Source organism: Ischnura elegans, chromosome 8 (assembly GCF_921293095.1).
Source record: "Ischnura elegans chromosome 8, ioIscEleg1.1, whole genome shotgun sequence".
Taxonomy (NCBI): Eukaryota; Metazoa; Arthropoda; class Insecta; order Odonata; family Coenagrionidae; genus Ischnura; species Ischnura elegans.
In genome coordinates, this window is record NC_060253.1 from 32,448,919 (window position 1) to 32,462,068 (window position 13,150).

Sequence of the window (13,150 nt, forward strand, 5' to 3'; positions counted from 1 at the left end):
TTTTGACGCATGCGCGCAGGTAAATTGTGTGGAGTCGTTTGGCAGTCATGACCCACATGAAAACAGTGTTTACAAACAAAATTTCTGGTTAAATATTGTAAATAAAGCGAAAAAAGTTTCGATTTAAAGTTAGTCATGTCGGAATATTCGTGAAGATAGTGCAAAGGACCCCACAATCATGAAATTCAAGCCACTTTTAAAGTGACGCTAGTAGAACATTGGTATTGGAACCCAGTATGAAGGAAATGGTAGGAGGCTGTTGTGTTTGTTCGGATGAAAGAGGATGGACAGAGAACCCTTTAGTGTATTGTGATGGTGCAGGCTGTACAGTCGCTGTTCATCAAGGTGAGTTGAAAGGGGTTCAAGAGCTATCGTTGTCAGCACACGTTTGCTGTGTGGATTCCAAGGACCGCGAGTGTGATTTTTGTGATTTAAATGGTTTTATGTGATATTTTTTCTGCATAGTGCTACAATTTTTGTCAAAACACTATCCTCAATGTTATTTATATTCGTCGAATGAGTTTAGTGTTGTGATTAATGGATTAATGAGGAGTTTTTTTACAGCTTGCTATGGCATAGTCACCGTTCCCACAGGACCGTGGTACTGCCGAAAGTGTGAGTCTCAGGAGAGGGCAGCACGAGTGGTGAGTTTGTGATAGTTTTTCTAGCATTTAACGTGGTTTAATTAATAATTGGATGTAGTCATTTTAAGGGACTTGGCACATTTTTGCTATTTCCATGTGTTATTGTATTTTACATGCATATTTTCCATTTCGTTATTCACCAAATTTGGACCCCCTCTGAGAATGGTCATTACAGGCACTAGATATCTGTTTCTTGTTAATTGTTTGAGTGGTTTCACTGTGTACATGGGTTATCAGTTGGATTTTAACACAGAAAGTCCTGTTATCTGAGATATTTCTGCATTTTTGTGTGCTCTCTACTTCAAATGTCAACTTTTCTGTCGTACTTATAAGTCGTGAAAATGCATGTAAGCTCATCCCTTTAGACTCTTTGCTACTACATTTTCTGATACCCCTTAAAATTATTTTTGTGGTAGTGGTAGTTATCATATTTTTTGTTTTGTATGTTTTACTGATTTGGTAGTATCTTTTACAACCACTCCACGGTGAACTTATTCATTCATATGAGTTTTATTTGTTGTATTGTGAACCAATATTTATTTCTATCTGCCTAAGATGATAATTGAGTCGCTTAAATGATATTCTTGTTCCCATTCGTGAATATTCTTTTAAGCCAAGTATGAATATTTAGTTTTTTATGAATTTGCATTGAAAATGATGTTGCTGTTTATTGAAGAACTTAGTGTCAATTATTTCTTGTGGGAGTTGTTGTGTGACTTGAAGTAGCTAATGCATTTTTTCTCTTTCCTCTTGTTTCCCTTTTGCCCTTATGAACGATTGCCCAGCAGCGATGTGAGCTTTGTCCAAGTAAGGACGGAGCCCTCAAGCGCACTGACAATAGTGGTTGGGCTCATGTAGTTTGTGCTTTATATATACCAGAAGTTCGATTTGGAAATGTTACTACAATGGAACCTATTCTTCTGCAGCATGTCCCCAACGAGAGATTCAACAAGGTATGAATAAACTATTTAGTGTACTCAATTCAGTCATTACATATTGTTGTTGAGCCTTAGTAAGAGTGGGCTTGTCTGTATGCATTTGCGACCAGTGCATACCAATTTAACTGTTCAAAATGGAAGCTGTAGAAGGTTTGCAAGTTCAAGCAAAAGAATAAGTTTCAGCAATCCGTGCTGATGGTGGTGTATGGATTGGCATTTAGTATTAAAGCTCTTCAGATTGTTTCTTCTTTGCAACTCTGCTTTAAAGTTGTGGATCAGTAGCATTAAATTTTTATCTTTTAGTACTTGCATATTCCATCTCGATATAAATTTGATACATATGAGGACCAGTGGAACAGCTTTCTTGATGTTTAAACATCCTAGTCTCTGGAAACCAGTTTTCCAAAATAAATCCATGTATAATTTGTTTTGGTGTATGAAATAATAAGAATGTAATTATTGGTTCATTTGCACCCTTTGTTACTAGCCTTTCTCCTAATACTTCAAAACAGAAATATATAACGTGCTGCTTCAAAACTCATATTCATCAACGTAATTTATAAGTGTCATATTCCTCTGCATTCTCAGGAATATACTATCAAGGCTATTCTGTATCTTGAGGGTGTAATATTATGCCGCCGCTATTTCCCTTTTTCAAATAGCATCAATTTTGATTCTGCATTTAGTGCTGATTTTTGATGGTGTATTAATAGTCAGCGTGAAAATTGTTCTGTGGCCAATGATCCAAGTCAAGTAATTCAGAAAGTTATTTGTAAATATGTAATTATTAGATATAATAATAACTAAAATAAATTTTACAATTCTTTTATCCTTACAAAGAGGGCATAGTAAGATACAAATTGACGATTGAAAACAGTTCCGTGCATTGCAAGCGACAAAAATCAAACTCATACTTTTATATACAAACGCAAACACATATGATCAATCTTATCGAACATAAAGATATATATAAAACGGCGAATAAGAGTTAAGGGTACACAATGGAAAGGTTTGTTATCAAACATTGACTAAGGCATTAATTTCACTGCGGCATTTATGCTTAAATATGAATGCGTGCACATGCAATTATTAATTGCATATGGGAAAAATTATAGCAACAAAGTAAGGCCGTTTTAGATGTCGCAGATGCAGACTGCAATTATGGTCAACTGTATGAATGACCATTGGTACTTCGCCCTTGGCAAGTTTGAAAGAATTGAAGGGTATACGGGAAGAGCCGACCATCAAAAATGCTGGGAAGAGTTAGCCAGTATTCTTGCCCTCCACGAACCTCCTAAAAATTTGGAACAGTGGGAAAAGGTTCAATCCCTAATCCATCTGTTGAATTTGATGATTTATATTCGATGTAATTGATCTAATGTAATAGTATTTAGGCAAGGAAGGACCTTCATGGGAAGGCAAGGTAGAAGAATGCTCGTATATGTGCTGATAGGGTGACCACGAGGAATGAAGAAGTCAGAATCGTGTATAACTATGAAAAAAGTGATAAATGTTCTCCGATTGTAATTATAATCTGATTTATATGTTTTCAGACAATCTTATATTACCTAATTGGGTGTGTGTTTTTAAGCCACTTTGACTTCTCTTTGGCAATGCTAGGTCTAGTTGTTGGTACAAGTATCTCCATATTTCCTTAGTTGCTCGAAAAAATCTAATAAAATCTTCTTCTCTGACTTCAAAGGCATTTGAGCCTTCCCAAGCAGAGCAATTGCTTTTCTCTGAAGTTAATTTGCGCACGCTGTTTAACCATAGTAATGGAAGGGTGATATTTTTCGATTTCTATGTCTCCTTCGATTCTCCACCTTGAGTGCGATGACCCGTGCGTTAAAATATGCCTCAGTATGGGGTCCAATCCGAATGCCTGCCAAAAGCTGGCATTATTTTCGATGCTAAAGCGACCCCAAATTCATCTTGTGGGCCACTATTTGAGATAGGGAATCGGGGGGGAGGGGAGGGGCAAAACATTGCATCCAAATAGCATCTTCATTATAATTGTGCAGCTGCTATCTTTTACAGAATATCCCCGTATGAATGTGTAGCCTTTCACACATGTTAATTGTTTAACTGAAATTATTTAGGTTTAGATCTCTATGTCAAGGCAAATTTTTCGGCACTACCAGCACCTTGTCTTCTCTATTTTTTGGGTTACACCCTTTCCAGCTTTGTTGTTGACTACAGGTTTGCTGGTGATCCTCCTGGCATCTTCAGGTTGAAGGTGCTTTTCCGCACTTTCATCTGTCTTTTATTTCTCTAGTCCTTCCTTACTGACTTCGTTGTATAACGACCCTCTGATTTGTAGCCTCTCAAGTGGTCCCTTCCATGATTGTTGGAGAGGATTCTCCTCCTGTTGTTTTGTGTTTTATTATTCGGTTTGTTTTGTTTTGAATTTTAGCAATCTCGATAGCTTCTTGTATCAACCTCAACCTTGGGTAAAAGCATAAAATTTCGTGGCTGGGTGCACTCCAAGCACACTCAACAATCATGGAGAGGTTGAACTGATTTTTCTCACATGGGGAGTGTCACAATACTGGCTCTCAGTTTTCAATCAAACTTAGGAGCGCTGTAGTCCAATGGGAGCTGTCTACAAATCACCCTCCGTATGAGGTTATATAGCCAATAGTTTAAACAAAAAATGCAACTAAACATTTACTGGTCTTTTATATTCCCCTTAGAAATGTGTTCTTATCAACTAGAAGCGGTAGCTCTGTGGTTACGGCATTCAACTCCTACCCAGATGTCGTAGGTTCGATTCATGGATGCTGCACTATGTTCATAATTTGTTTCTACCTTTCATTTTGCAAGAGCCTACTGTTCATTATTTCCTTGATTTTCGATGAAAATTTTATTTTTCTTACAAAAGTAATGTAAATGAAACTAATAAAATTTTCATTGAAAATCATTCTGCATGGAAATCTTATTCTGTAATGTGGAAGCATCAGATGTTTTTCCATTTTTTTTACACGGAAGCCTAGTTTCATTTACGTTACTTTCGTAAAAAAATATTTTAGTAAAACAGCCATTAATCATGATGACCACAGTCTTGATGATGAAAGGTATTATGGTGTATACTTCGGACTTGTTGTCATCATGATTAATGGCTGTTTACTGAGCTGTGTGTTGTCTGTCTTCTGCTTTAGCCTGTTTCTGCAAAAGTTTGTCTCCTTATTCATTGCGTTGTAAGGTTTCTTTTAAATGTTTCTTCTCTGCAGTTAAGGACTCTCTGTCTGAGATGTTGTTGGCCCTGTGAACGAAAGTCACTACTGGTGAAGCTCTCTGAGCAGGGTTGTGCATGAGCCGGCATTGAAATATCGATTTTTTAAATCTATTGAGACAAACTGTTGCAGAAATGGGTGGAAGTGAAAGAAAGACAACACACGGCCATGGCTTGATTGCTGCCACTACGCCACCATCATCTTTTGTGTTCCTTCATAATTCTTGAGACATTTTTTTGGTTGTTCTTCCTTTTCATTTCTTATGGAAGGAATATTTTTCAAGAAAAGGTTTTCGTAATCATGATTTTTTTATCATAAACTATTAATATTAATGTCATACCTACTGGATATTTTTGGTATTTACTGAATAACTTTTTGTCTAGAATTTCATATCAGCACCTTCAATTCACTACCATGTTAGCACTGTTGAATTACTTTGACAAGTTATTAAAAAGAAGATAGGTGCAGTGAAGACCACCTCTAACTTGCCCCACTAAACCATGGTTTCAGATATACCATGAACTCAGTTGTCCTGAATCATGATTTTGATCAGTAACTTTTGGTGAAATCCATCCTTATGCATGCCGATTGATTGCACAACTTCAAGCTACTGGTTGGTGACATAATCATAAAATTTTAAGTATATTTAGCCTCTTGTCCCCTGATGTTCCTAAAAATTATTATTCCATTCATTATTTTCATCGTGATGATCACTCATGAGAAATTTAAATCCGCATGTGTCGTAATGGCACTACTTGAAGCAAGCATAATGCTGTGTAAGCTATCATCGAGGTCACGGTTATGCATTTGGTAGGTTTGTGTACATTATTTAATATGCGAGTAAGCAAACAGTGACAATGTAGGCCAGCATTTTTTTACAATGAAACTTTCAACTCACTAGAAATCGGTCATCATATCTTTTGAACTGGAGCTGAAAATCAGAAAAGTGAGATATATACAGTAGAACTTGTTTAGTACGTTTTTGAAGGAACCACAAAAAATGAACGTGGTATCCAGGAAAACGTGCTTACTAGGGAATTAAATAATAGAAATGGTGGTTATTAAAATCTGTAGAAAAGTCATAACTACAATTACTGTCTAAAGTTCTTGTAGGACCGCCTTCCTGAACTCTTTTCACATTCAAAATCAAGAAAATTAGCACTAAACTGCCAAAGAAAACCATGTGAACGAAAATCACAATATTTTCATAGATTTCCCAGAGACAATTACATAAAAACGTCATCATTCTCCCCGTGATTTGTTGTATATGTTTTAAGAAGACAAGTTTAGCTAGGTCATTTCTTCTTTCTCAGAGATTACTCATGGAAAATGATGATAACCCTGAGTGTATCAATTGGTTGTAAAAAAAAATCATAAAAATTGTCTTACATTTTCTTTACCATTAATCCCGGCAACAGCCGTACACATTCGTGCTCAGAATGAACCCATATTGATTGATATATTGATATGACGATTAATAAGACGTTTAGAGATTATTATAAGTGGATTTTTATATTCTACATTTGAAATTCTCTTTAAAAAATTTATCAATGTAGTCTTTCTATTTCTTGCACCTAGATCGAGTATTTTTCCGTTAAGTTTCGTGTGGTAATCCAAAGCATTGTCTGCTCCCGCAAAACTTGTCAAGTAATGACGTGCATACTCTTGGCATTGAGAAATGCATTTGAATGCATCACGGTCATAGAAAGATGGATGAGGGATGAATGTAAGAAGGTCAATGGTTGATAATAATTAGGTAACTAATGAATTCGTGAGTTTACACACTTGGAAAATACTAGGAAACGACTTGTAGGTTACTTCGTGGCAAATAATTGAGTGTATTACCCAGGAAAGCGCCACTATTTCAAGCGTTCTAACCAAATAGTTTTACCTGTATTTCGCTTGGATGGTACTGGGACTGGGAGAAATCGTCGTGCTAAGGAGGAACGTACTAACCAAGTTCCACTGTATATGTACCCTCAGTGTAGACCCAGTCAGGAATTTCCAAGTTCTCACCACCATGGCTAGGCAAGTACCTCTATATTTCTGTCTGATTCAGGGATGATTTTTATGTTCATGGTAAAAGAGATGAGTGGAGCTTCAAATGTATTTGATGAAGAACTGATTGTGATTGATTTGGTGACCAGGGTGCTTGACCATTTAGGAACTCCTGTGTGCAAACAAGAATAATGAGGAAATAGTTGCTGCAGTTCAGAGCTGCAGAACTGTGGTATCATGGGAAGGTGAGAGCAAGAATAAATATTTTTAGGTGGCCCGAGCCCTCTCAAAAATTCGTTACGGGTGTGAGGAAAAAATGTGTCAGGCTTGTCGATTTTCCCTGGAAGAACTGTCTTGAGAAACAGTGGTTGTAGTCATCCTTATCTTCTGCATTTGCAATTAAAATAACCTATTTTGCACGGAAACAGTAACAACTGTTAGGGCAAAAGTAAATATCAGATTATTTTGATAACTCCTGTTGAAAGAGATTGGGTACGATAGTTTAAACCATAAAATAAAATTGTTATATTGTATTGCCCTGATAAATTTGTGGTAGAATTGAACTTATGAGGTTTTTTTTCCGTTTCTTGGGAAGAGGATTACAGATAATCCAGGTACCTCCATTCCAGAGACCTGTGTTATGATCGGGGTTTTCTGTGTTTTTATGATCATGTAAATCGGAAATTATAAATTTATGTGATATTATATTTTTTTAAATAATTTTTTCATTTCAAAGCGAGCCTATGATGTTCAACGTCGATCGATCGGTCTCCATGATTCCACAGAATTGAAACTTATTATATGATGCTGCGTGGACAGTAAAGTATATACTACAGATGATAGAACCATAATTAGTGGTCTTGAGCACAGTGCACGAAGAGAATATGAGTGTAGCACAATGCTTATGACATACGTCTTTCTATTTAATTGGCTTTGTACACGTGAAGCCATAATATTTCCCCTGTGGTACTTTTCCACTATACTGCTTAAGGCCGTATCACACTAGCGACTGCGACCGCCGCTGCGACCGCGACTGCGGCTGCGGCTGCGACTACACCCCATCACACATTGCGGCCGACGCCACGATCGCGCATGCGCACGTATGAACGTTTCTGCTTGTGGCTTGTTTGTTTACGAAAGCCCAACGAATAGATAGAGAGTAGCAATTGTTGAAAATGTTCCTAAAATATGTTAAAACGTACTTCATTTTCATTCACCTGTGTACTCGGGTGCAATATCCAATATACTGGGCTTCCATCTTCACTTTAAAAATCCGAAATTATCTCAGCGTTATCTTATAACCTTCTTGAACTTCCCTCGCTACGGTAACCAAAACAAACAAACATGTCTGCCGCAAGCGCGCGAGATTGAAATGGAGCTCTCTGATTGGCTGCGACTGCGACTCACAAGGAACATTAACGGAGTGTAACGCCCACTTTTGCTTCAAACTTTGCACATTTGTAGATTAATGCAAAAAAATGAAATGTGTGAAATTTTCCGTGCCCTCGTGACCTGTGAGTCGAGATATCAGCGATCAAAGATGCCCGATTCGTCAATTCGCCGCCCGTCAGGGGGAAGGCATGCCGGCAATTGGCCCACTCCTCGCGGGGCTCGACCCAGCCGCCCGGTGAGCGGCCAGCGATGCGATGCGAGCTATATTTCGTCTACGGCGGAGTCTCACGCCCCGGCGAATCGCTCTTTTGTTTTCTGTTAGTCTTTCTGTATTTCCGATTTTACCTAATACTTATGGAGCATCGGATTGATGGGAAAATTGCTCTGCATTTAGTTATAATATATAGCAACACTTTGAAACGCGGAAACTTCGGAATGATACTATAACCCGGAGTAATTCGCGATAAGAATTTATGCTTCATCTTTCTGCCCGTAAATGCGCAAAGGAAACGAGATAGGGGGCATGTTTCTTTCAAACTTTTAAGAGGAAACCCAAAATAAGCAACACATGAAATACGTCAACAGCCTAGGCCTCTCGGAGACGAGACGGGAAAAACCCCATCCGTATGAATGGACGGGGTTCCTTGCCCTTTGGTGGGAGGTCGGCAAATCTATTGCATGGGGAATGGACCACCAAAACTCACCTAATTGACTGATACGTTCAGACTAATGACTATGCATTCCGGTGCACCGAGCTCCTCATGGAATATCCTCGGGACGGTCAAGGCCCTAGAGAGTTCCAATGGCCGTAACGTGAGAGGATTATAGATTTACGAATTTTTTTGATTGTTCAGTTCAGTTCAAACATGTTTATTTCTATACTGTTAATTTTCACAAAGATATATACATAGTAATAATTCATTCATAAATACATATAATTACATATTCATACATAAATTCATTACGTATTGCTGGGGAAAGAACCTGCCCGAAATACTCTTCCATCAAAATGTTTTTGGTTAACAATCCTGAAGTTGATGCAACGCAATGAACATTGGCGGCTTGAAAAATGTCCGCGCGTGCGGGGAATTTGCCATCCTTCTCTTGCAAGCAGATAAGTAGAGTGGAGAGGAGCTCACCATCCATTGAAATAGTCGGTTGAATAGTGTAAGAATGAGTGGTTGCATGTAAACTATGGGCCACTGATTCCACCACTTTCACCCCTCGAAATTCCAGAGTGCGCCCGGAATGCATTTCCTTTTTAAAACCACTCTGGTCAGTATTTAAAACTTGCACACTACCATTTGCAATATTACTAATTAAATCCTTAACCCTCCGTCACGAACTCTCTGGCCTTTTCTGAAACACTCTGTTGTTCCAAGGAATGCTTCTTGGAAACAACTCGCGTAACCTTGCGAGAAACAATGTTGTTATGCTTCTTCCACTTCCAAAGCCACGGAGGAGTGCATTTAAAGTTTGTGATTGGGGTATCCAGTTGACTATTTTCCTCAATTGCCCACCTCCGCAAATCTCGGTCATTTATATTATTCTCTTTGGCGGTCTTGAAGCGGGTGAGAAGAGCTTCCCGGATAGATTTATACTTTTCATTTAAGGCTCCGCTTTCTATTATCTGCCTCTCATATCGATGAAGTTGAGTTCGGCTAGTTACGAAGCGGAAGTTGTGCCGAACTGTCTCTAGTCGCAAGTTGCCCTTTTTCCCTGACTTCCAAAAGTCAACTGCCATTTTTTTTGGAGCATTGATGGTTCTGATCTCGGTTTCTTCATAGGGGAAACATCATATGATGTTGAAGAAGAAGGAGACGTTGGAGAAATATCCTCATCCCTCTCCGAATCACTGCTACTTTCTTCAAACCCCTCCACAGTTTCCTCATTCCTCTCATTGTCATCGTCAAATACAAGATCATCTTCGACCTCCCAATCGTATTCACCATCTTCTGCACAGGATTTCAATATCGCTGCAACACATATATCATAACATATTTTTACTACACAATATAATTATAAATAAATTAGAGAAGCAAGTAACTGACTGTTAGCATAATAATTTCATCGTTTAATTATCATAAAACACTTACCTGTGAGCTTTTCCGCCAGATCAATTTCTTCCACAGTGGTCTCCGAAAAAGAGAGAGTATCCAAAAATTTACTTCTCATCAACCTCAAAACGTTCAATGGGTTTCCACCTCAGCCATTATAATTACCCGAACGATGTTGAAAGCTATATTATACTATTAAAAACAGCAATCAGATCGTTTTTGCTCAATCCACAATACAAGAGCAGAGAGAGTGCTGGAGATAACCGTATGCTTCTGAACAAACCAAAAGATGAAGTAGAACTGACAAAATTCCAATTCCTCGCTGTTTTCCATCTCTACTGGTGTTTATATTTTGTTCGAGGAGACGGGAAATGTTTGGGTTATTTTATGACAGTACCTGAAATGGTCGAGGATGCAGCCGTTTCCAGAAGCGAAAAATCTACGAATCTACGTACGCCCTTTAGAAATACAATAGATTTGCCGACCTCCCACCAAAGGGCAAGGAACCCCGTCCATTCATACGGATGGGGTTTTTCCCGTCTCGTCTCCGAGAGGCCTAGGCTGTTGACGTATTTCATGTGTTGCTTATTTTGGGTTTCCTCTTAAAAGTTTGAAAGAAACATGCCCCCTATCTCGTTTCCTTTGCGCATTTACGGGCAGAAAGATGAAGCATAAATTCTTATCGCGAATTACTCCGGGTTATAGTATCATTCCGAAGTTTCCGCGTTTCAAAGTGCTGCTATACATTATAACTAAATGCAGAGCAATTTTCCCATCAATCCGATGCTCCATAAGTATTAGGTAAAATCGGAAATACAGAAAGACTAACAGAAAACAAAAGAGCGATTCGCCGGGGCGTGAGACTCCGCCGTAGACGAAATATAGCTCGCATCGCATCGCTGGCCGCTCACCGGGCGGCTGGGTCGAGCCCGGCGAGGAGTGGGCCAATTGCCGGCATGCCTTCCCCCTGACGGGCGGCGAATTGACGAATCGGGCATCTTTGATCGCTGATATCTCGACTCACAGGTCACGAGGGCACGGGAAATTTCACACATTTCATTTTTTTGCATTAATCTACAAATGTGCAAAGTTTGAAGCAAAAGTGGGCGTTACACTCCGTTAATGTTCCTTGTCAGAAGAATAGCCGGTCGGCTATTCTTCGGAGTCGCAGTCGCAGCGTCGACTGCCTCGCTCTGATTGGTCGACGGGCCAGTCGCAGTCGCGGTCGCAGCCGCAGCGCTGGCCGCAGTCGCTAGTGTGATACGGCCTTTAGGTGTTCTGTTATTCAAAAATCAAATCCTCGATGGATAAAGAGTTCTTTTAATGTCTTGAGGACGAAAAGTCCTCTGCAGCTACCGGCATCCTTATCTTAGGCCACTTGGTGTGAAAATTCTTTTGCAGAAAGAACCTTTCGTTTAGAGTGCAGTGACATTTTTTGTCATCAAGGATTTTTTGTCATCTCTTGCTTGGAATAATGCTTTTTTATGATTTTCATGCTTTAAGTAGTTCAAATTGAGTGCAATAAAAAATTGTTATGCATGTTATGGCGGTAAATCATATGTTGCAACTTTTTTATTTTTCAAAAACAGTAGGTTTTCATTGTTAAATTATATATTTAAAAATTAGCAATAAATGTTATTCAACTCATTCATAAAGAAGAGAAAAGTCTCATTTTTACTGAAATACACACTGATATAAATATATTTTTGATGCTAATGTTTAAAAAATTGTACAAATTTAGTAAAAATGGCTGGATTTTTCAGTAGGGCTTTAAAATTAGCAGCCGGCACTCAAAGTGTTGAAGCAAATGTAGTGGTGCACTCTTCTGAATGATTCCGTAAACATGGGTCCATTCACATTGGCATTAATTTGCTCACCAGTAACCATTGGGCGATTAACTGTACTGTTGAATAGCAACCGATGCATTTGTTCCCAGGGCACATCCATCTCAGAATTATTTTTTGCAGACGTCTACATTGATGATATTCATTTGCTTCAAGACACGTTTTACGTGCTTCTTGTACCTTCGACCTGAAGATGGTAGCAGGATGGCTCCCGAAACTGTTGTTATCCAAAAACAACCAACTGAGGAACCCGAAAATCAGCACTGACCCTGCTTCTTGTATTGATAGTCGAATCTTTCAGATAAACTTACAGTAAATCCGATGAGGTCACTAAATTTACTTCCATAGGTTGTGCCGGTTTTACAACGCCTATGTCAAGCATGCATAGACCATGGCTTATATGCCCCATCATCATCATTTCCCCTGTGTCTTGGTCTTCATGTTTGACTCTTTTATCATCTTGTCTCGTGCAAAAACCTTTTCGTGCAGCTGCTTTCACTGAGAATAAGTGAGCGCTTGCTTCAGGGGCATAAAGAACGTCTTTTAATTCCGCATTTTTCCAAGTCTTGTTCAAATGCATTTGAATTTAAACTTCCATTTCCGTGAGCCAGCATGACTTCACCTCGTTTTCCTAGTGAAACCATTTTAGGAACAGCGAATTTTGTATATGATACAAAATATTGCTTATTCGGAGTAACATGATTGACGTAGCACCACTGCCGCAATTCCAGCTGTCAGCTTCAGCATAGCCATTAATTGAGGTGCAAAGGAATGCAGCATTCTTTTCACATAAGTTTTTTCCAGTACTTCCATCGGTCCGTTTCATCGGACACCCCGCTGCCCAATGACCTATGTGTTTGCACCTATTACATCGAAATTTTTCCTTTGCATGATCATTAATTTTCTTCGATTTCTCACTATTAACACTTGTTGACTTTTCTTCTTTGGGTTGTTGTGTGCAAAAAATGCAGCGGATTCAAGTGTAATTTGGTCTTGAAGTTCAACCGTACACAATTTCTCAATCAATAAGTTCAGATTTTGATT

The 13,150-nt window shown here is 38.8% G+C and overlaps 1 protein-coding gene across 7 annotated transcripts in view; it reads left to right on the forward strand.

Moving 5' to 3' along the window:
* LOC124163298 (protein AF-10-like) overlaps positions 1-13,150 on the forward strand; it is a 53,340-nt gene continuing 40,190 nt past the window's right edge. For 3 of the 7 annotated variants that reach the window (XM_046540105.1, XM_046540106.1, XM_046540108.1), the window contains exons 1-3: positions 2-345; positions 565-644; positions 1,430-1,597. In XM_046540105.1, coding sequence (XP_046396061.1) covers positions 237-345; positions 565-644; positions 1,430-1,597 — 357 coding nt within the window. In that variant the 5' untranslated portion in view covers positions 2-236. Of the gene's footprint in view, positions 346-564; positions 645-1,429; positions 1,598-13,150 lie in introns of all 7 variants that reach the window. The other 4 variants (XM_046540107.1, XM_046540109.1, XM_046540103.1 and 1 more) reach the window with 3 other exon arrangements.